Source organism: Chiloscyllium plagiosum, unplaced genomic scaffold (assembly GCF_037043375.1).
Source record: "Chiloscyllium plagiosum isolate Xiang-an unplaced genomic scaffold, Cpla_swu_hap1 HiC_scaffold_13, whole genome shotgun sequence".
NCBI classification, from domain to species: Eukaryota; Metazoa; Chordata; class Chondrichthyes; order Orectolobiformes; family Hemiscylliidae; genus Chiloscyllium; species Chiloscyllium plagiosum.
The window spans coordinates 13,372,762-13,395,556 of record NW_028270151.1 but is presented as its reverse complement, the minus strand read 5'-3'; the positions used below and the strand labels follow the sequence as shown (position 1 = coordinate 13,395,556).

Below are 22,795 nucleotides of genomic sequence, written 5' to 3'. Positions count from 1 at the left end.
TCCAAAGGCATGTAGGTTAGGTGGATTGGCCGTGCTAAGTTGCCCCGCAGTGTAAGGGGCATTAGTTAGAGGGAAATGGGTCTGGATGGGTTACTCTTCAGAGGGTTAGTGTGCACTTGTTGTTCCAAATGGCCTGTTTGCATACTGTAGGAAATCTAGTCTAACCACTGAACCACCAAGCCACACTGATCAATTAATAAAATTGTTAATCACCTTCATTTCCGAGGCTCACTTTGTTCCAGTCTTAATATCTGAGCAGGATTTCAAAGATCAATTATATGCTAAGGATTAGTCCACAGAAGCATTTTGGGTTTACAAAAGAATAGTAACGAAGACAGAGGATGGTTACTGCACATTTGAACAGAGTATATCTCAGGAGCTTGGTGGGGTCTCAGTGTTTGGAATTGTCTTGCGCAGAAAGAAGTGGAGCCTGGCCTATTGAATAAATTCAAGGCTGAGATAGTCAGATTTTTGTCGAGAGTGAGGTGCTGGAAAGGCATGCAAGGAGCAGGAGGATCGACGTTTTGGGCAAAAGCCCTTCATCAGTCCTCACTAGTCAGATTTTTGTCTATCGGAGTCAAAAGCTACGGAGCCCGGGTAGAAAAGTGGAGTCAAACTCAAAATTTAATGTGCCATGACCTTATTGAACAGCAGAGCAGATCCAATGGGCCAAATTGCCCACTCCCACTCCTGTTACTCCATGTTGAGGAATAGACACTTCTCCTATGGTTTATTGCTACATAATTTCTATGAGTGGCATGTAAGCCAGAAGTTGGGTAGAATTGTAACTGTAGAACAAAATTGTGGCAAGATTGATATCCTTCCCATTCAATAAAGCTACATTCTGTATTGGATCCTCTTATGCTGTAGCATATTGTTGAAGTATGTATGCATTGTGTCTCTCATGAAGGAACTGGCTCAGTCTGGCAAAAGAGGGTTCTATGAGGGAAGGATAGCAAAAGCCATCGTTGAAACCATTCAGCGGAATGGTGGAGTTATGAGTCTCAGTGATCTAAAGGAGCACACCAGCACAGAGGTTACACCAATCTTCACAGACTATAAAGTAAGTGTCTTGATTTATGTTTCCTGCAATGACTGTTGAGTAACAATCAAATTGAAGAATGAGTATGGAAAATTTCTATTGTGAAAAATGCCCAGTCAGATATAGCACAGACCAGATGGAGAGGGAACAAGTCAGCAGCTAATACTGGAAGCTGTTAGTCAACTAGTATCCATGCAGAAAGAAATAGGGTCAACTTGAATGACACAGGAAAATGGAAAATAGGAGTGGAAGAAGACCTTCCATCATTCTTCCACCATTCAATTATGATTGATCTTCCCGAATCAAACTTTCCCACCTGCTCCCCATATTCCTTAATTCCCCAAGAAACAAAAAAATCTGCCTATTGCATCCTTAACTGTATTTAACTATGGAACATCCATAATCATTTAGGATAGATGATTCCAAAGATTTACAATTCTTTGATTGAGGAAATTTTTCCTCATTTCAGTCCTAAATGATCAGCCTTTTATAATGAATCTGGTTCTAGATTTCACAGCCAGGGAAACAACATCTCAGACCTACATTTCCAAACATCTTTCTAATCTTAAGAGTTTCCAAGAGATCACATTTCAAGTATCTAAGCTCCATAGAATATGGATCCAATTCACTCAGCCTCATATCATGGGACAACCCTCTCATCCCAAAAACTAGTCTCATGAGTAATTATGGTACCACCTCCAATTTGAGTATGTCCTTATTTAAATGTGTGGCCCAAAACTGCACACAGTATTCAAGATTTGTTCTTCCTACATTGTGTAATTACACAGTTCCCTTGCAATAAAGGTCAATGTGCCACTCCCTTACCTACTGTCTTTTACCTGCTTGTTAACTCTTTGTGTTCTATCTACGAGTACTCCCTTAAACTAATAAAGGTGTTAGCTAATACTTTTCTCATACCCATGTAGCTGGCTTTGTTGATGTTTAGTTGTCTTGTTAGTGATTGCAGAATGTCATCTTCAAAGTTAATGTGGAATTCAGTTTTATTATGATCACTGTTTCCCAATGGAACCTTTATCATGATGTTACTAGTCAACCCTGCTTCATTGCACAATGCCAAGTCTAAAATACCTTTTTTTTCTGCAAAATGTCCAGTCAATGAGTAGTTCTCAGAGTGACTGTGTAAGTATGTTTTGATGCATGTCTCTAGAATTTTCTACTATTATGATAAAATTGAGGTGGCACAGTGGCTCAGTGGTTAGCACTGCTGCCTCACAATGCAAGGGACCCAGGTTTGATTCCACTCTTGGCTGACTGTGTGGAGTTTGCACATTCTCCCCCTGTCTCTGGGTGCTCCAGTTTCCTTCCACAGCCCAAAGATGTGCAGGTTAGATGGATTGGCCATGCTAAATTGCCCATTGTGTCCAGGGATGTGCAGGCTAGGTGGATTAGGCATGGGAAATGCATGGTTACAGGGATAGGTTAGGGAATAGGTCTGGGTGGGAAGCTCTTCAAAGGGTTAGTGTGGATTTGTTGGGCTGGATGGCCTTCATTCACATTGTAGGGAGTGTGATGATCATGCTCCTTTAACAAAGCTATGCTGTCTTTGGCTTTTTTTTTCAGAGAGGTCATAAAAGCAACGATTCCAAAAAGTCTAGGTTTGAAGGGTTTTAGGGTCAGTTTGATTATAACTAACAGATACTGCCTCAGGCAAAAGGCTTTCAAGTTTATAAAAAACACTTGTACAATTAAAGGGGGCATGGCCAGTTCTCCCAGCCCAGCTTACATTTGATTTGGTTTGGGTTTTAGCAGTCTAGCTGTTCACTGAAAGCAGACAGTTTGTTTGTAGACTGCTGTTCCAAGAAACAGCTGCAGCGAAGAAGGGATTCCATTCTGCCATCTCTCTTTCTCGCTCTCTCCTTTAAGACCTTGTATTTGATTTTTCATTTTGTGCCAAGGAATATTTGTGGGGACTGTTGCAAGTATTTGGAACAGCATCATTAAATTAAGTTTGTTTAGTTTTTGTGTAGATTAAGTTATTCTACATTCAGTTCTTTTTTGTTTGTGTTTGATTTGGTAATCTTACAAATGAATTCTGACTTGTTTAAAACTGAGTGGTTTGACCAGCTGCATCCCTCCTGGAATATCCACTTACACCTGCTTAAAACAACTAGCAATGTTAGGGTCTGGGCTACTTTCTTGAAATGTTTTAAGGAGGCTTGGCCTGGTCCATAATAGGATTCTATTCTATGAATTACAGGATCCACCATTTGTGTTTCAGATGCAGCAATATTCCCTTCCATTCCCCCAATTAATGTACCTAAACATTTTCATTGTATCAGAGAAATCAGGATTAACGGTTCAGGTCCAGTGACCCTTCCTCAGAACTCCCCAGTTTTGAGGATGGGTAATTGGACCCGGAACGTTAACCTTAATTTCTCTTCACAAATGCTGCCAGACCTGCTGAGCTTTTCCAGCAACTTTTGAGTTTGTTTCTGATTTACAGCATTCGCAGTTCTTTCGATTTTTATTTAGTTGTATCAGATTTGTTCAAAATGTTGCTTGAAAATGTGTGCATGAATTTGTCTAGTTAATAACACTGTACTGATACGTTTTGCAGGGAATGGCTACAGCGTGGTGTTTGTTGTTTTTTTTTAGATTAGATTACATTACAGTGTGGAAACAGGCCCTTCGGCCCAACAAGTCCACACCGACCCGCCGAAGCGCAACCCACCCGTACCCCTACATTTACCCCTTACCTAACACTACGGGCAATTTATCATGGCCAATTCACCTGACCTGCACATCTTTGGACTGTGGGAGGAAACCGGAGCACCCGGAGGAAACCCACGCAGACACGGGGAGAACGTGCAAACTCCACACAGTCAGTCGCTTGAGGCGGGAATTGAACCCGGGTCTCCAGCGCTGTGAGGCAGCAGTGCTAACCACTGTGCCACCGTGCCGCCCACAAACTTATGGTTTGTATTTAAAAGACTATGTCTAAATTTATGAATTAATAACACAAACAAGTTTATTTAGACTGCTTATCAGCTTTAGGAAGAATTGATGAATAGTGTAAATTCTATGTTTAATAGTGACTGCAAGATAAGTTGATCTGCAATGGTATTAGAGTCAAGAGTACATGTAATCAAATAGTATTGTGGGAGATAACTAAACCTCGTGCTGCAGAGGTCATACATGCTTTGTTCTGAATGTTATATTTCCATTTGAAATTCCTGTGTTTACAGTTATAGTGCAAACTGCTTTTGTAAACTTATGATGACGCCTTCTCGAGATGATGCTTGAATTGGTAGAAGGAGGAAATCACACTGTGATCTGTTTACCAAGGTGCTTTCCATTGTAAATGTGGACCTAGTAATAAAACTGTTATCAGCAAACCCAAACAAGCAGACAAAACACACCCAGAAACCCTAGCCACTCTCCCCTACATCAAAGACATCTCGGAAATGACTGCCAGACTACTCAGACCCCTTGGCATCATGGTAGCCCACAAACCCAGCAACACACTAAAACAGCATCTAATGAACTTGAAAGACCCCATACAGACAACACGCAAAACTAATGTCATTTACAAAATACCTTGCAAGAAATATAACAAGCAGTACATTGAACAAACAGGCAGAAAATTAGCCACCAGGGTACACAAACGTCAACAAGCCACAAAAAGGCATGACCCTCTCTCACTAATATCCCTACATATAGATAAGGAAGGAGACCACTTTGACTGGGATAACACATCATCCTAGGACAAACCAAACAAAGACACATGCGAGAATTCCTAGAAGCATGGCATTCCAACCGGAACTCTATCAACAGACACCATCGACTTGGACGTCATTTACTACCCTCTGAGAAAAAGAACAAGAAATGACATCACAAACCTAAGGAAATCTAAACACATAAATAGAAAGTGAGTCACTAACACCAGTGCTTCACTGGAAGCTCACTGATGATGTTACCTAGTATGGTGACGAAATGTCTGAAAATGAACCTTCCTGTTCAGCGAGCAAACTTACATCCAGAACCTTAACCTGAGCTACATATCTTCTCAAAACTCGTTTACGGCAAGTACACATAGGAATTAATGTTAAAATCAGGAAATTAAATGTAAATACGTACCTGTCCATAAGAGACATGGTGATTATGTTTCCTAAAGTATGGAAACAGGCACTTCGGCCCAACAAGTCAACACCAACCCTCTGAAGAGTAACCCACCCAGACCTATTTCCCTCTGACTAATGCACCGAACACTGTGGGCAATTTAGCATGCCCAATTCTCCTGACCTGTACATCTTTAAACTGTGGGAGGAAATCAGAGCACCCGGAGTACAATGTTAAATATCACACAACACCAGGTTATAGTCCAACAGGTTTATTTAGAAGCACTAGCTTTCGGAGCACTGCTCTTTCATTAGGTAGGTGTTGGCATAGAGTACAAAGACAAGGAAATTATGAAAAATCTTTAGAAAAAAACCTAAATTTCAACAAAGTCAGAAGTCACACGACACAAGGTTGTAGTCGTACAGGTTTATTTGAAATCACAAGCTTTCGGAGCACTGCTCCTTTATCTGGTGAAGAGTCACCTCACCTGGTAGCACTCTGAAAGCTAGTGCTCCCAAATAAATCTGTTGGACTATAACCTGGTGTTGTGTGATGTCTGACTTTGTCTACCCCAGTCCAACACCGGCATCTCCACATCAAATAAACCTCAAGTAGGTTGATAATTTCCCGTTATCGGACTTTAGGAAGGATGTTAAGGTTTTTAGGAAGACTGCTGAAGTGTTTTATGAGAATTATACCATGGTTGAGGGACACGAGAAATGAGAGAAACTGGAGGAACTGGGTTTGTTCTCCTCGGAGTAAAGAAGGTTAGGGGGAGATTTTCAGAATTATGAAGGGCTTTGTGACACCAAATAAGACAAAATCATTTCCAGTGGGATAAAGGTTAGTAAACACAGAGCACATATTTAAAGCAATTGACAAAAGAACCATGTTGTGGAGGAGCTAGTGTTGGACTGGGGTGGACAAAGTTAAAAATCATACAACACCAGGTTATAGTCCAACAGGTTTATTTGGAAGCATTAGCTTTCCGAGCGCTGCTCCTTCACACCTACCTGATGAAGGCACTTCAACGGAAAATAAAAGTCAAGGGTGTGGGGAAAATAAAAGTCAAGGGTGTGGGGCAAGTAAGAGGAATTAAATAGCTTTACCAAATATCATGGATATAATGGGCCAAGTGGCCTCCCTTTTGTGCTGTATTATTCAATAAACCTATTGATTTTTGAAAAATAGTGTTACTTCGCAGGGTTCAAAAACTGCGATGTTATGGTGAATTGGTCTTTTTGCCCGAAACGTCGATTTCGTTGCTCCTTGGATGCTGCCTGAACTGCTGTGCTCTTCCAGCACCACTGATCCAGAATCTGGTTTCCAGCATCTACAGTCATTGTTTTACCTCTAAAACTTTAGCAAGATCATTCTTTCAACACTTTGTAGGAAGATCTGTAGGCAACAGATGAAATGCAAAGGTAAACCTGGGTAAAACTGAGCTTTTTTATAAGAACTTTGTTGTGAAGGGGTGAAACTGTAAAAGTATGTGACAGTGTACATAGTCTGTTGACTCGCAAGGCTTTTCAATTACTTGAATTACAGAACAATACTGAGTTGCAAAAGATTGTTATTGTCTGCTTCCTCGTTGTTCCAACTTTAGAGTTTGAGGATCTGGGAGCTTCCTCCAAATGGACAGGGAATCACTGCTCTGATGGCCTTGAACATGCTGGAGAACTTTAACATCAAAGGTAGGAGATCCTTCTGAGAGAGAATGATGGATGACTTGATCTCTGCCAGATCTAATTCTTTTTGGGTGCATTTGGTCACAAAATCATGCTTAAAGTGTTCACCATGAATTATTATTCATTAATGAGACTGACATAGTACATAGTTGAGGACGTCATAATATAGGAGGGGTTGGGGTTTGGACGAAGTTACTACCTGAGAATGAAGTTGCAGCTCTTGTCAGATGTTGTGCAGACTAGGAGGTGCTAATTTATACTGCCTTCCCTTCCTGCCAGAGGGTAAGATGTAAAGCTGAGTGCCCATCTGCCCTGTATTATAGACATGAAGGATCCTACCATGCTAGTGCAAGCAAGATTGGAGGGCTTTCATTGTTGGCCTCTGAGCAATGTGACCAAATCAGATGAATTGCTTACTGACTGTGGGATCTTGCTGTGTGTAAATTGGTTGCTGTGTTTCCAAAACACCTCAATAAATGTCAGTTGGCTACTTTGTTGTTGCATTTCTAAGTTTGTAACAATGTCACTGCCAATATAGCCTTAGCTATTGGGTAGACACATCCATTTTGGGGAAGGTTAAACTGGGTGGCAGAATCCAACCATGTCATCGGGTCCCTATCCCTATGGTTTGCTCGCACCAGCGTAGTACCAGGAAAATGTGGCTGATGTCAAGCAAGGAGGTCCAGCTGGGATTCGGAGCCAGAGGTTGTAGACATGAAGGGTCTTTTGAGAATGAGGCCGGCACTAACGAGCAACTTCATTCACTCTGTTTCCAGAAATGGACCACAACAGCGCTGATTACATTCATCTGCTGGCTGAGGCGGTGAAGCTCAGTTTCGCTGACAGTTTCCGGTTCTGTGCTGATCCTGCCAGGGTCCTGGTGCCTGTGGAAGAGCTGCTTGCTAAGAACTACAGTAAACAACGCTCAGAGCTCATCAACATGCAGAGGTGAGGCTGACAGACCAGTCCTTTTGCACTTGATCTCCCCCTTCAGCAGATATGCTGTTAGAATTCAATTGGTTATTAAATCCTGTTACTATTATTAAATAGCTATTTCTTCTTTTGTGGATTAGAATGGAGTATTTGTATGTTCATTAAATAGTTTGCTGATTGCTTTGCTTTGGCTATGAAGCAAAGGGCCAGTTTATGAAGGGATTGCTGGTGTTCTAGTCTCACGTGTGGTGACCTAGAGGTAGATAGTTATTTTGGAATTCCACCACTGTTAATCCATGAGTAGTGTTCCAGATTGAATAGGGTGGGGTAAGAACTTGAGGTGTGGACCTGGCAAGCCAGCAATGTCCCGGTATGTAGTCTGCCTTCTTTTGGAATGTAAATACCAAAACATCTGCGAATGCAGTAAATCAGAAACGAAAACAGAAGTTGCTGGAAAAGCTCAGCAGGTCTGGCAGCATCTATGCAGAGAAATCAGAGTTAACATTACGGGTCCATTGACCCTTCCTCAGAACTCCGTTAATCCAAAACGTTAACTCTGATTTCTCGCCACGATGTTGCCAGACCTGCTGAGCTTTTCCAGCAACTTTTGTTTTGGTCCTTTTGGAATGTACAGTAATCCCCCCAGGGTATACGTTTCAAGACCTGCTGTGGAAGCTCGAAACCACGGATAGGAGCGAACCCATTCATTTAAGTGAGAAATTTACCTTCCCAGCAGGTCCCACCCCAGTCCCTGGTTCTGGAATGTTCCCTGTAATATGTTCGGGCCACCATAAACCTCAGGTAACTGAAACCATGGGTAAGGATATGACGGTTGCCCTGTATTTGACTGAGGACTGAAAACACTCCCCGCAAATATAATTCAGAATCTCTCTAACACCAGCTCTCTCCAAGGACAAACCTTTAGCTCTATTCTGCTCAACCTATGTGGTAAAATAAAAGGAAAATACTGCGGATGCTAGAGATCTGAAACAAAAAAACAGAAAATGTTGAAAAACCCCAGTACGTTTCTCTGTGGAGAGAGAAATCAAGTGAATGTTTTGAGTCTAATATGACTCTTCTTTGGAACTAGATGCAAAGTATACCTACTATATATTTGCTTGTTGTCGGTTTTCAGTTGCTTATCAATGGACTTTTTATATTTTAAACACTTGAAACAACCACTCCACCGCATCATGGTTCTAATAAAAAAACATTTTTATCTAGGCCTTTCTTTGTATCTTCCAGTTCTAAGAAAGGTCACTGAACGTTGACTCAGCTTTCTCTCCACAGAGGCGGAGGTGGTACTGCAGATGCTGGGGATTAGAGTCCAGATTAGAGTGGTGCTGGAAAAGCACAGCAGGTCAGACAACATCCGAGGAGCAGGAAAATTGACGTTTCGAGCAAAAGCCTTTCATCAGAAATGATGAAGGACTTTTGCCCAAAACTTCGATTTCCCTGCTCTCTGTTTCCCCAAAGGCTGCCAGGCCTACTGAGTTTCTGCAGCAGTTTCTGTTTTGCATTTACAATGTTGCCTGATTGTCCTTGCTATCATGTGCTAAATCTTGCAAAAGTTTAGTATCAGTCGTTACGTCTCAGTTTTTACGATCCGTGCCTCTTGAACTGAATGGAAGCTTTTCACTGTATTTTATTGTATCCTTATCGTAAAACATACATGATAGTGAAAATCTAAAAATCTCTTGGTTAAAAAAAACCCATCTAGATAAATCCACACTTACATAGGAACTTGCTTGCCCAGTTGTTTGTCACCCTTTCAAAAACGTGATAAGATTAGTCAGATACAACCTACCCTTCACAACTCAGATTAATGAAACCCTTTGGTCAGTTTGTAATTTTCAGATACTTTGTAGCCATCAGACAATAAATATTAGTCGTAACTAATATGCAAGATAGAAGCAGGAATAGCTACTTTTGAAGACCCACCCAGTTAAGATACTACTTTATTGTCTCAGCATGAATCGTATGATGTAGCAACCATTACGATGGCTGACTAGGAGCTGGGCTGTATATATTCTGGCCTGTGAGAAATTTGATGCCCTTGAATTGTAAATTGCGAATGCTAGTCTATTACATAAGTTGAAAGGGAGGGAGAAACAGGAAACAATAGAGTCATCAATTTAATATTATTCTGAAAGAATCAATAAGTCATTGGGATGGTCAGGATTGTGAATTTGAGGTGTTAATCAATGATCTAATTGTGAGTTGGGATTCACGATGGTCTTATTACATAATTATGGATTTTCGATATAGAAACCAGTTGGGTAGTTTTATGAGAAATTAAATTATTAAACCTCCCAGTAGCTAGTGGGAAAGAGATGAATGGATATGTAGGCAGATCATGGATTGATGTAAAAACAACAGGGTACATCGGTGATTATAACCCTCCCAATATTGATTGAAACTTCCTTACTCCTGGGGTCGGAGGTCGGACAGAAATTGTCAGGTGCATCAGGAGGGATTCTTGAAACAATATGTCGATTGTCCAACTTGGGAAAGGGCTGTACTAGACATTGTATTGGGGAATGGACCTGGTTGGGTTCTTAAACTTTCAGTGGGGGAGCATTTTTGGAACAGTGATTCCATAGGTTTTAAGACAGTTATGAATGAGACTGGTCCTTGTGGGATAGTGCTAAATTGAGGGAAGGCTAATTACAACAGTATTAGGAAGTGGTGAAATTTGATTGGGGACAACTAAGGGTAGATGCACATCTGACATGTGGGGATCATTTAAAGGCCAGTGGGTCAGAGTCCAGGACCAACATGTTCCTGTGAAAGGTAAGGATGGCAAGGTTCAGGAATCCTGGATGACAAGAGACATTGAATGTTTAGTCAAAAAGGAAAAGGGCTTTGTTTACAAAACTGAAATCAGACACGGCCCTTAAAAATATAAAACAAGCAGAAAACGACTTAACCAGGGAATAGGACGTCTAAAGGGGATTTTGAAATGTCATTGGCAAGTAGGATTAAGGAAAGTCCCAAGGCATTTTAAGTGTATATGGGGAGGGTAGCTGAGGAAATAGTAGCTCCACTTAAGGACACACCCACCACCTGGAACATCCTCCCTGCATCTACCCTGTCTAGTCCTGTAGTCTCAATGAGATCCTCCCCATTGGTCTGAGCTCCAGTGAAAACAATCCTAACCCAGTCAATCCCTCCTCATACGTCAGTCCCACCATCCCCGGAATCCGCCTGGGCAACCTTCTCTGCACTTGCTCAAGAGCAAGAGCATCCTTCCTCAGGAAAGGAGACCAAAACTGCTCTCAGTAATCTGGATGTGAAGGATAGGAAGGTAGAAAAAGAGGAAGGCCTGGTGCTAATGATTAATTATGACATTAGCACAATAGAGAGGGATAACCTAACTTTAGAAAACTGGGAGGTAGGAGCAGTCTGAAGAGAGATGAGTAATGATAAAATCAAGAATGTACACATTCCTAGCAGTAACCACATGGTAGGATGGAGCATAAAGGAAGAAAGACCAGGAGTTTGTCAGAAAGCTACAGTTGGAATCATTGGGGATTTTAATCCACATATTGACTAGAAAAATTAGATGGAGTAATTGGGTCAGTCAGACTTGGGGCTGAGTGGCCTCTTCATGCTCCTCATTCATACACAAGTAAATTCTTCTATAATGCAGTGTGTTTTTGTGCAATTTTGCAGTATAGAAAAATTGCGCTTTAGAAACAATGCTTAAAGTGTTGACGATATAATCGCATTGCAGCCAACACACGTTTTAAAAGTTCACGCTTTAGAAATAGATTCCCCAATTCGTCAATCGCATTATACCAAATTCGGATTGACAAAACGCGCGTTATAGCAGAATGGCCTGTAATAGAAAGTTTCAAGACTGCCATTGAGAGATATTTGTTAAATAAGGGAGTCAGGGATGGCGAGCAAAGACAGTCAAATGAAGCTCCTGCAGAGATCACTGAACATGAAGGTATAGCTGAACCTCCAAATCCGTCTGCTCTTGCAACTCGCACAGTTCTGTCCCATTCAAAGGACAAGTCATTTATTTTGGGTCAAAATTAAGTCATAATTTAACACAATAACTTTATTTGCAGCCAAATTCATGTGCAGTTCAGTATTTTGTAGAGTGACTGCTGAATGCTAATTGCTTACCTCAGTTAAAGGTACATGCATTTAAATTATTTGGACGGTTTAATATTCTTAGCTGTACCAATAATGAAGCCATTGAAGAGGTGTGTAGTGGTAATTATGTATTGACCCATTTGTATTTGCACAGAATATTACACTTTGGATTTGCTAGACGATTTAAATCAGTTGCTTTTTACGTCAATCACCTTGTTCTTAGGTTATGTTTAATTCCAAGTTACTGTATGTGTTCTTATTTTCAGTTTGCTCATCATAGCTTTTAATTTATTTGAAAAAACGATGATATATTTTCACTTCAGAGCTGCTGATATGTGACTTTGTTTTTTTTCATCCTTTGCTTTCCCCCCTTCCCTTCTGTGCTTTGTTAGGGCAAACAGTAAGTCTATCCATGGCAACCCATCTGGAGCTGGTGGTGACACTGTTTACTTTACAGCTGTGGATGCAGAGGGAAGTGCCTGCTCTTTCATCAATAGCAACTCTGCCAACTTTGGCACTGGGCTCGTGCCAGAAGGCTGCGGCTTTGCCTTACAGGTAAGCAAATCAACAAACAAGCAGTAACCACTCAGCACAGTCAGCCCTGCTCGAACACGGTAGTTTCCACTCTCGTGCATCCCATGTTATAAGAAAATCGCGTAATAGCAGCACCATTTACACTAAGAGGGCCAGAGTTGCGTTATCACGCTTTAAAAGTTTGCGCTTTAGAGCAGTGGCCTCAATTCGTCAATCCCATTACAGCGAACTCGCATTAACAAAATACATGTTATAGCAGAACAACCTGTACACTGCAATAGCCAGAGGCTATTCACTATTTGTAGAGTACTGCGTAGATGACATACAGGGAGCACATTCAAGCATTATTGTGGCTCATGGACATAAATAATCTATCCTTTAACAGTGAGGCCTAAGGACTCCCAGAGCACATCACTGGCTGTTAGTGATGATGCTTAAGTATTAGATCCTGAGAGTTTATAGCAAAGAAGCTGGCAATCCGACCCAACTGGTCAGTGCTGGTGTTTAATCTCCACACAGTCTATCTCTCATTCTGTTCCACAGGAACAGGGAGTAGGCCATTCAAGCCCTTGGACCTGTTCTATCATTCAATGAGATCATGAACTGTGGCCTAACTCTATAAACCTGCCTTTCGCCCATATCACTAAACTCCTTTGTTTAACAAAACCTTATTTATCTCAAATTTAAAATTAACCATTGATCCAGCATTTACCTGCCTCTTGTGGAGGAGAGTTCCAAACCTCTCCCACCCTTTGTGTGTGGAAATGCTTCCTAACATCTCTTCTGAATGGTCTACCTTAATTCTCAGACTATGCTTCTTAGTTCTAGAATTCCCCAAACAGTGGAAATAGTTTAGCTTTATCGACCCTGTCTTTCCCTGTTAATATCTTAAGACTTAGATCAGAACCCCGTTAACCTTCTAAATTCTAGAGAAAACAGGACTAATTTGTATAATCACTCTTTATAACTTAACCCCTGAAGTCCACGTATTATTCTTGTAAATCTATTTCCTCCAGGGTCAGTATATCCTTCCTAAGGTATGGTGCCCAGATCTGCTCACAGTATTCCAAGTGGGGTCTAACCAGGGTTGTGTATAACTGTTAAGATTAGAGTGGTGCTGGAAAAGCAGAGCAGGTCAGACAGCATCCGTGGAGCAAGAAAATCAATGCTTCGGGCAAAGGTCCTTCATCAGGAATCCTCATTTTTGCCCGAAACGTTGATTCTCCTGCTCCTCGGATGCTGCGTGACCTGCTGTGCTTTTCCAGCACCACTCTAATCTTGACTCTAATCTCCAGCATTTGCAGTACTTACTTTCGCCTTTTGTATAACTGCAGCATAACTTCTGCATCCTTGTACTCCAGTCTTTTAGATATATAATCCAGCATTCCATTAGCCACCTTTATTGGCTTCTACACCTGTTTGTGGCATTTTAAAGATTGTCCATGTGTTTATCTAGCTTCCTCTTCAATGCATCTGTAATAGTCAGCTCAGTTGAACCATCTGATAATGAGTTCTGGACACACAGTTTCTTCTGAAATCCTTGTGGATTTTTTTTTTAATTGAAGACCTCCCGTTTTAGCTCAAACTAGTACTGGAAGAAATAGCAGTTTGATATAAATCCATTACTTGTGCCCTAAGATTCTCCTAAATCCATGCCCTGTATTTTCTTCTCATTCTTCGAGAAATATTTAATCTAACCTGTTCAGATGTGTTATGACACACTTCAGAGGAGGTGGGACTAGATTAGATTAGGTTCCCTACAGCATGGAAACAGGCCCTTCGGCCCAACCAGTCCACACCGACCCGCTGAAGAGTAACTCACCCAGACCCATTTCGTAACACTAAGGGCAATTTAGCATTTATTGTATCCGTTGCTCCCGATGCGGTCTCCTCTACATTGGGGAGACTGGATGCCTCCTAGCAGAGCGCTTTAGGGAACATCTCCGGGACACCCGCACCATTCAACCACACCACCCTGTGGCCCAACATTTCAACTCCCCTTCCCACTCTGCCGAGGACATGGAGGTCCTGAGCCTCCTTCACCACTGCTCCCTCACCACCAGATGACTGGAGGAAGAACACCTCATCTTTCGCCTCGGAACACTTCAACCCCAGGGCATCAATGTGGACTTCAACAGTTTCCTCATTTCCCCTTCCCCCACCTCACCCCAGTTCTAAACTTCCAGCTCAGCACTGTCCCCATGACCTGTCCTACCTTCCTTTCCACCTATCCACTCCCCCCTCCCCCCCCCGACCTATCACCTTCATCCCCTCCCCCACTCACCTATTGTACTCTATGCTACTTTCTCCCCACCCCCACCCTCCTGTAGCTTATCTCTCCATCCTTCAGGCTCTCTGCCTATATTCCTCATGAAGGGCTTTTGCCCAAAACGTTGATTTTATTGCTCCTTGGATGCTGCCTGAACTGCTGTGCTTTTCAAGCACCACTCTATCTAGACAGTAATTTAGCACAGCCAATTCACTTAACCTGCACATCTTTGGACTGTGGGAGGAAACCGGAGCTCCCGGAGGAAACCCACGCAGACATGGGGAGAATGTGCAAACTCCACACAGACAGTCACTCAAGGCTGGAATCGAACCTGGGACTGTGGTGCTGAGAGGCAGCAGTGCTAACCACTGAGCCACCGTGCCGCCCTAGTCCAGGCCTCCTGACCCAGATGTAGGGTCACTACTACTGTGCTGCAGGAGTCCCTAAACAGGAGCCAATGTCCTTTAGATATTTTCAAATTGACCTATTCAGATTTGTTGTTCAGACTTCCTGGTGCAGAGGCAGTGACACTACCACTGTGCCACAAGGGCCTGCTCACTCTCAATCTAAACCAAGGGAAGCATATACAAAGTAGTCATGATATGGAGGTACCGGTGTTGGACTGGGGTGGACAAACTTAAAAATCACACAATACCAGGTTATAGTCCAACAGGTTTATTTGGAATTACTACTTTGGTTGGTAAAGTGTTGGAAAGGTTATATGAGATAGGATTTATAATCATCCAGAAAGGAATAAGTTGACCAGGGATGGTCAACATGGTTTTATGAAGGGTAGGCTGTGCCTCACAAACAGTATTGAATTCTTTGAGAAGGTGACCAAACAGGTGGATGAGGGTAAAGCAGTTGATGCGGTACATATGGCTTTCAGTGAGGTATTCAATAAGGTTCCCCACGGTAGGCTATTGCACAAAATATGGAGGCATGGGATTGAGGGTGACTTCATGGTTTGGATCAGAAAGTGGCTAGCTGAAAGAAGACAGAGGGTAGTGGTTGATGGGAAATGTTCTTCCTGGAGTTAATTTACTAGTGGTGTACCACAAGGATCTGTTTTGGGTCCACTGCTGTTTGTAATTTTTATAAATGACCTGGATGAGGTTATAGAAGGATGGGTTAGTACATTTAAGGATGACACTAAGGTCAGTCATGATTTGGAGATGCTGGTGTTGGACTGGGGTGTACAAAGTTAAAAATCACACAACACCAGGTTATAGTCCAATAGGTTTATTTGGAAGCACTAGCTTTCGGAGCACTGCTCCTTCATCAGGTGATTGTGGATCAGGTGATTCTCCACAATCACCTGATGAAGGAGCAGCGCTCTGAAAGCTAGTGCTTCCAAATAAACCTGTTGGACTGTAACCTGGTATTGTGTGATTTTTAACTAAGGTCAGTGGAGTTGGGGGTAGTGCCAAAGGATGTTGCAGGTTACAGAGGGACATAGATAAGCTGCAGAGTTGGGCTAAGAAATGGCAAATGGAGTTTATTGCGGAAAAGTGTGAGGTGATTCACTTTGGAAGGAGCAACAGGAATAGAGAATAATGGGCTAATGATACAATTCTTGGCAGAGTAGATGAGCAGAGAGATCTCGGTGTCCATGTACATAGATCCCTGAAAGTTGCCACCAGGTTGATAGGGTTGTAAGAAGGCATATGGTGAGTTAGCTTTTATTAGTAGAAGGATTGAGTTTAGGAGCCACAAGGTCATGCTGCAGCTGTACAAAACTCTGGTGCGGCCGCACTTGGAGTATTGCTTACAGTTCTGGTCACCGCGTTATAGGAAGGATGTTGAAGCTTTGGAAAGGGTTCAGAGGAGATTTTTTTAAAATTACCTACAGTGTGAAAACAGGCTGTTCGGCCCAACAGGTCCACACCGAACCTAACACTATGGATAATTTAGCATGGCCAATTCACCTAATCCGCACATCTTTGGATTGTGGGAGGAAACCGGAGCACCCTGAGGAAACCCACGCAGACAGTCATCCAAGGCTGGACTCGAGCCTGGGACCCTGGTGCTGTGAGGCAGTAGTGCTAACCACTGATCCACCATTTATCTAGGATGGTGCCTGGTATGGAGGGAAGGTCTTATGAGGAAAGGCTGAGGGACTTGAGGCTGTTTTCTGTAGAGAGAAGAAGGTTGAGATGTAACTTAATTAAGACATATAAGATAATTAGAGGATAAGATACGGTGGACAGTGAGAGCCTTTTTCCTTAGATGGTGATGTCTAGTACGAGGGGACGTTGCTTTAAATTGACAGGTGATAGATATAGGACAGATGTCAGAGAGTAGTAGGGGTGTGGAACGCACTGCCTGCAACAGTGGTAGACTCGCCAACTTTAAGGGCATTTAAATGGTCATTGGATAAACATATGGATGAAAATGGAATAGTGTAGGTTAGATGGGCTTCAGATTGGTCCCACAGGTCGGCACAACATCAAGGGCCAAAGGGCCTGTACTGCGCTGTAATGTTCTATGTTTTATATTCTTCTAGTTTTCTGAGCGCTGCTTGTTCGTCAGGTAGCTAGTGGGGCAGGATCATAGGACACAGAATTTATAGTAAAAGATCACAGTGTCATGCAACTGATATGATATGTTGAATAAACCTAGATTGCTGTTAAGTCTATGATCCTCTCCCACTAGCTAACTGATGAAGGAGCTGCACTCTGAAAGCTTGTACTTCCAAATAAACCTGTTGGACTGTAACCTGGTGTTGTATGATTTTTAACTTTGACCAAGTATGTGAAGAGCAGACTGATTGAATGGCCTGATATCATGACTGGGAAGCTAACATTGAAGCTCTGGCTTGTAATATATTTAGGTGGCATGGTGGGTCAGTGGTTAGCACTGCTGTCTTACAGCACCAGGGACCCAGGTTCGATTCTAGCCTCAGGCTGCTGTCTGTGCAGAGTTTGCACATTCTCCCCGTGTCTGCGTGGATTTCCTCCCAGAGTCCAAAGATGTGAAGGTTAGGGTGGGTTGGCTGTGCTAAGTTACTCCACAGTATTCAAGGCTCTGCAGGCTAAATGGATTAGCTATGGGGAATGCAGGGGTCCAAGGTTTGGGTGGGATGATCTTCATAGAGCTGGTGTAGACTCAATGGTCCAAATTGCCTTTACCCATGTTGTCAGGATTCTGTGATAATTATCCCTCAAGCAGCATCAGCAAAACAGATTATCTGTTCAATATCACATCACAGTTTGTGGAGCTTGTGTGAGCAAATTGGCTGTCATATTTCCTTCACTTAGTCACTTTCCTTCATTTTAAAGATGACTTCTTGACAGTAAGATGCTTTGAAAATCCACTGGTCATCAGAAATGATATATCATTGCAGTTTTGCATTTTGCTTGTTTCATTTTTAGTTTTCTTTTCATTCCTGGGACCCTAAAGTGATAAACTTTGTTATCTAATTTTCCTTCCTGCGCTGCACCTAAGTGTTATCTAATAGTTGCTCATGAATTACTCCTGTTTCGAAATAATTCTTCTGAATCTTTGCAGTAAAGCTGCAGTTTCTGAGCAGGAATTGGCAGAATACCAGGGTTATTTCGAGCAAGGGAGGGTTAATTCCCTTATCAATGTTTGGTTGGCTGGGAAATGGTTTTCAATCATGCACCTATAGTTCATCATCAGGTTCTGCTGCAAGTGTACAAGGTGTTGCTGAGGCTGCACCTGGAGTATTGTGTGCGGTTCTGATCTCCTCACTTGAGGAAGGATATACTGGCTTTGGAGGCAGTGCAGAGGAGGTTCACCAGATTACTTCCAGAGATGAGGGGGTCACCCTGTGAACAGTGATTGAGCTGCCTGGGACTGTCCTCACTAGAACTTAGAAGAATGAGAGGGGATCATATAAAAACATAAAATTATGAAAGGGATAGATAAGATAGAGGCAGGCAAGTTGTTTCCATTCATGAGTGAGATTAGGATTAGGGGACGTAGCCTCAAGATTGAGAGCATTAGATGTAGGACAGAGACAACTGTTTCTCTCTCCGCACATGCTCCCAAACCTGCTCAGTTTCTCTGGTATTTTGTCTTTCCAGCATTTGCAGAATTTTACTTTGATCTTCTATTTAGTGTATGTCTGCCTATTTTGTTTGTCATTCATGAGATGTGAGCCTTGCTGGTCAGGCAGGTATTTAGTGCTTATTTTTAACTGCCCTTGAGAGGGTAGTGGTGATTGCCGTGTTATGGTTCATGGTCAGTATGTCAGTGTGCTCACAGCATCATAGCATTTCACCTGAGGGTATAAGGATTTTGCATCCCATCTTACCTTGGAGCGCTTGAAGCATGATACCCAGTTGGAAGCATGCACCGCTGTTGTTAGCTACGAACATAATGTTAGCTCAGACACTTATGAGGCTGAGGAATGTGATGGTTGTACATCATCATTTATTGTAATAAATATCTGTTGTAGGATTCCAGCCTCTGGCAACTGTCTGTGTGGAGCTTGCACATTCTCCCCGTGTCTGCGTGGGTTTCCTCCGGGTGCTCCGGTTTCCTCCCAATGTCCAAAGATATGCAGGTTATGTGGATTGGCCATGCTAAATTGCCCACAGTGTTCAGGGATGTGTAGGTTAGGTGCATTAGTCAGGGTGTAGGGGGAATGGCTCTGGGTAGGTTACTCTTCGGAGTGTCAGTATGGACTTGTTGGGCGGAAGGACCTGTTTCCACACTGTAGGGATTCAGTGATTCTATGAGGAGGAACTGCTTTTCCGAGTGAGTAGCTAATCAATGGAATTCTCTGCCCAAGGAGGCAGTAGAGGCAGCTTCATTAAATATTTTCAATATACGGTTGGACAGACTTTTGCATGGGAGGGGAATTAAAAGTTATGGGGATAATGCAGATAGGAGGAGCTGAGATGATGGATAGATCAGCCATGATCTTAATGAATGACAGGACAGGCTCAACAGGCCAAATGGCCTACTCCTGCTTCTATTAAAACTGCAAACTGATCAGTCACTCCATTCTGTCTGTGATGGCTTATTTCTCGAAGCCTCTAAACCTGCTTTTCTATTATCCTGTGTCTCTGTATCTCCCTCAACTTAACCCACTTATCCAGCTTCCCCTCAAAAGAGGAGATCCATCTCTCACTAGACTAAACAGCGCCAATTAATGTTGTTACTGCTAACAGGATTGTGTTTCATTACTGCCAGGGTTAATTCTCACACGGCACCACTTGGATAAAGAGCCTGTATGGATTTCAGAATGGGAATAGATTTTGAAAATATAAATAGAGAGAATAGCTGCAGGAGTAGGCCATTCGGCCCTTCGAGCCTGCACCACCATTCAATACGATCATAGCTGATCACGCAATCTCAGTATCCCATTCCCATCCTCCTCCCTTGATCCCTTTAGCCACAAGGGCCATGTCTAGCTCCCCCTTGAACATATCTAAGAAACTGCCCCAACAGCTTCCTGTGGGAGAGAATTCCACAGGTTCGCAACTCTGAGTGAAGGAATTCTTCCTCATCTCAGGCATGAATGGTTTACCCTTTTTTCTTAGACTGTGACCCCTCGTTCCGGACTTCCCCAACATTGGGTACATTCCTCCCACATCTAGCCTGTCCAGTCCCATCAGGAGTTTATAGTTTCTATGAGATCCACCCTCATTCTTCTAAATTCCAGTGAGTACAAGCCCAGTTGATCCAGTCTTTCCTCACATGTCAGTCCTGCCATCCCAGGAATCAGTTTGGTGAACCTTTGCTGGACTCTCTCAGTAATGAGAATGTCCTTCCTCAGACTAGGAGACCAAAACTGCACACAGTACTCAAGGTGTGGCCTCACCAAGGCCCTGTATAACTGCAGCAAGACATCCCTACTCTGATAGGAGAAAGTGAGGACTGCAGATGCTGGAGATCATAGTCGAGAGTATGATGCTGGAAAAGCACAGCAGGTCAGGCAGCATCCGAGGAGCAGGAGAATCGATGTTTCCTGATGAAGGGCTTATGCCCGAAATGTAGATTCTCCTGCTCCTTGGATGTTGCCTGACCTGCTCTGCTTTTCCAGCACCACAATCCCTACTTTGATACTCAAATTCTCTCTGTATGAAGGCCAGCATGCCTTTAGTTCTTCTCCCCACCTGCTGCACCTGCGTGCCAACCTTCAGTGACTGTTCCACCATGACACCCAGGTCTTATTGGAGGAAGAGAGTGTAATATAGACAATAGACAATAGGTGCAGGAGGTGCCCTTCGAGCCTGCACCACCATTCAATATGATCATGGCTGATCATCCTTAATCAGTATCCTGTTCCTGCCTTATCTCCATAACCCTTGATTCCACTATCCTTGAGAGCTCTATCCAACTCTTTCTTAAATAAATCCAGAGAGTGGGCCTCCACTGCCCTCTGGGGCAGAGCATTCCACACAGCCACCACTCTCTGGGTGAAGAAGTTTCTCCTCATCTCTGTCCTAAATGGTCTACCCCGTATTTTTAAGCTGTGTCCTCTGGTTCGGCACTCACCCATCAGCGGAAACATGTTTCCTGCCTCCAGAGTGTCCAATCCATTAATAATCTTATATGTCTCAATCAGATCCCCTCTCAGTCTTCTAAACTCAAGGGTATACAAGCCCAGTCGCTCCAGTCTTTCAGCGTAAGGAATTGAAATAGTGAACCTACGCTGCACTCCCTCAATAGCCAGAATGTCTTTCCTCAAATTTGGAGACCAGAACTGCACACAGTACTCCAGGTGTGGTCTCACCAGGGCCCTGTACAGCTGCAGAAGAACCTCTTTGCTTCTACACTCAATCCTTCTTATTATGAAGGCCGGCATGCTATTAGCCTTCTTCACTACCTGCTGTACCTGCATGCTTATCTTCATTGACTGGTGTACAAGAACACCCAGATCTCTTTGTACTGCTCCTTTACCTAAATTTATTCCATTGAGGTAGTAATCTGTCTTCCTGTTCTTGCCACCAAAGTGGATAACCATACATTTATCCACATTAAACTGCATCTGCCATGCATCTGACCATGCATCTAACCTGTCCAGGTCACCCTGTAATCTCCTAACATCCTCCTCACATTTCACCCTGCCACCCAGCTTAGTACCATCAGCAAATTTGCTAATGTTACTATTAATACCATCTTCTATATCATTAATATATATTGTAAAAAGCTGCGCTCCCAGCACTGATCCCTGCGGTACCCCACTGGTCACCACCTGCCATTCCGAAATGGAGCCGTTTATCACTACTCTTTGTTTCCTGTCAGCCAACCAACTTTCAATCCAAGTTAGTACTTTGCCCCCAATACCATACGCCCTAATTTTGTTCACTAACCTCCGATGTGGGACTTTATCAAAAGCTTTCTGAAAGTCCAGGTACACCACATCTACTGGATCTCCCTCATCCATCTTCAGAGTTACATCCTCAATAAATTCCAGAAGATTAGTCAAACATGATTTCCCCTTCATAAATCCATGCTGACTCTGACCTATCCTGTTACTACTATCCAGATGTGTCGTAATTTCATCCTTTATAATTGACTCCAGCATCTTTCCCACCACTGAGGTCAGACTAACTGATCTATAATTTCCTGCTTTCCCTCTCCCACCTTTCTTAAAATGTGGTACAACATTAGCTACCCTCCAATCCTCAGGAACTGATCCCGAATCTATTGAACTCTGGAAAATAATCACCAACGCATCCACGATTTCTCAAGCCACCTCCTTCAGTACCCTGGGATGTAGACCATCAGGCCCCAGGAACTTATCAATCTTCAGACCTAACAGTCTCTCCAACACCAATTCCTGGCAAATATAAATTCCCTTAAGTTCAGGTCCTTCAGCCACTGTTACCTCAGGGAGATTGCTTGTGTCTTCCCCAGTGAACACAGATCTGAAGTACCAATTCAATTCTTCTGCCATTTTTTTGTTCCCCGTAATATATTCCCCTGTTTCTGTCTTCAAGGGCCTAATTTTAGTCTTAACCATTTTTTTGCCTTTCACATACCTAAAAAAGCTTTTCCTAACCTCCTTTATATTTTTGGCCAGTTTACCTTCGTACCTCATTTTTTCTCTGTATATTTCCTTCTTAGTAATCCTCTGTTGTTCTTTAAAAGCTTCCCAGTCCTCCATTTTCCCACTTATCTTTGCTATGTTATACTTTTCCTCTTTTAACTTTATATGTTTCT

General features: G+C 42.7%; 1 protein-coding gene across 3 annotated transcripts in view; it reads left to right on the top strand.

Moving 5' to 3' along the window:
* LOC122556165 (uncharacterized) overlaps window positions 1-22,795 on the top strand; it is a 121,318-nt gene that overhangs the window by 24,643 nt on the left and 73,880 nt on the right. For all 3 annotated transcript variants that reach the window (XM_087993329.1, XM_043702678.2, XM_043702679.2), the window contains exons 6-9: window positions 911-1,063; window positions 6,729-6,816; window positions 7,587-7,758; window positions 12,243-12,405. In XM_087993329.1, the coding sequence (XP_087849455.1) occupies window positions 911-1,063; window positions 6,729-6,816; window positions 7,587-7,758; window positions 12,243-12,405 (576 nt within the window). The remainder of the gene's footprint in view (window positions 1-910; window positions 1,064-6,728; window positions 6,817-7,586; window positions 7,759-12,242; window positions 12,406-22,795) is intronic.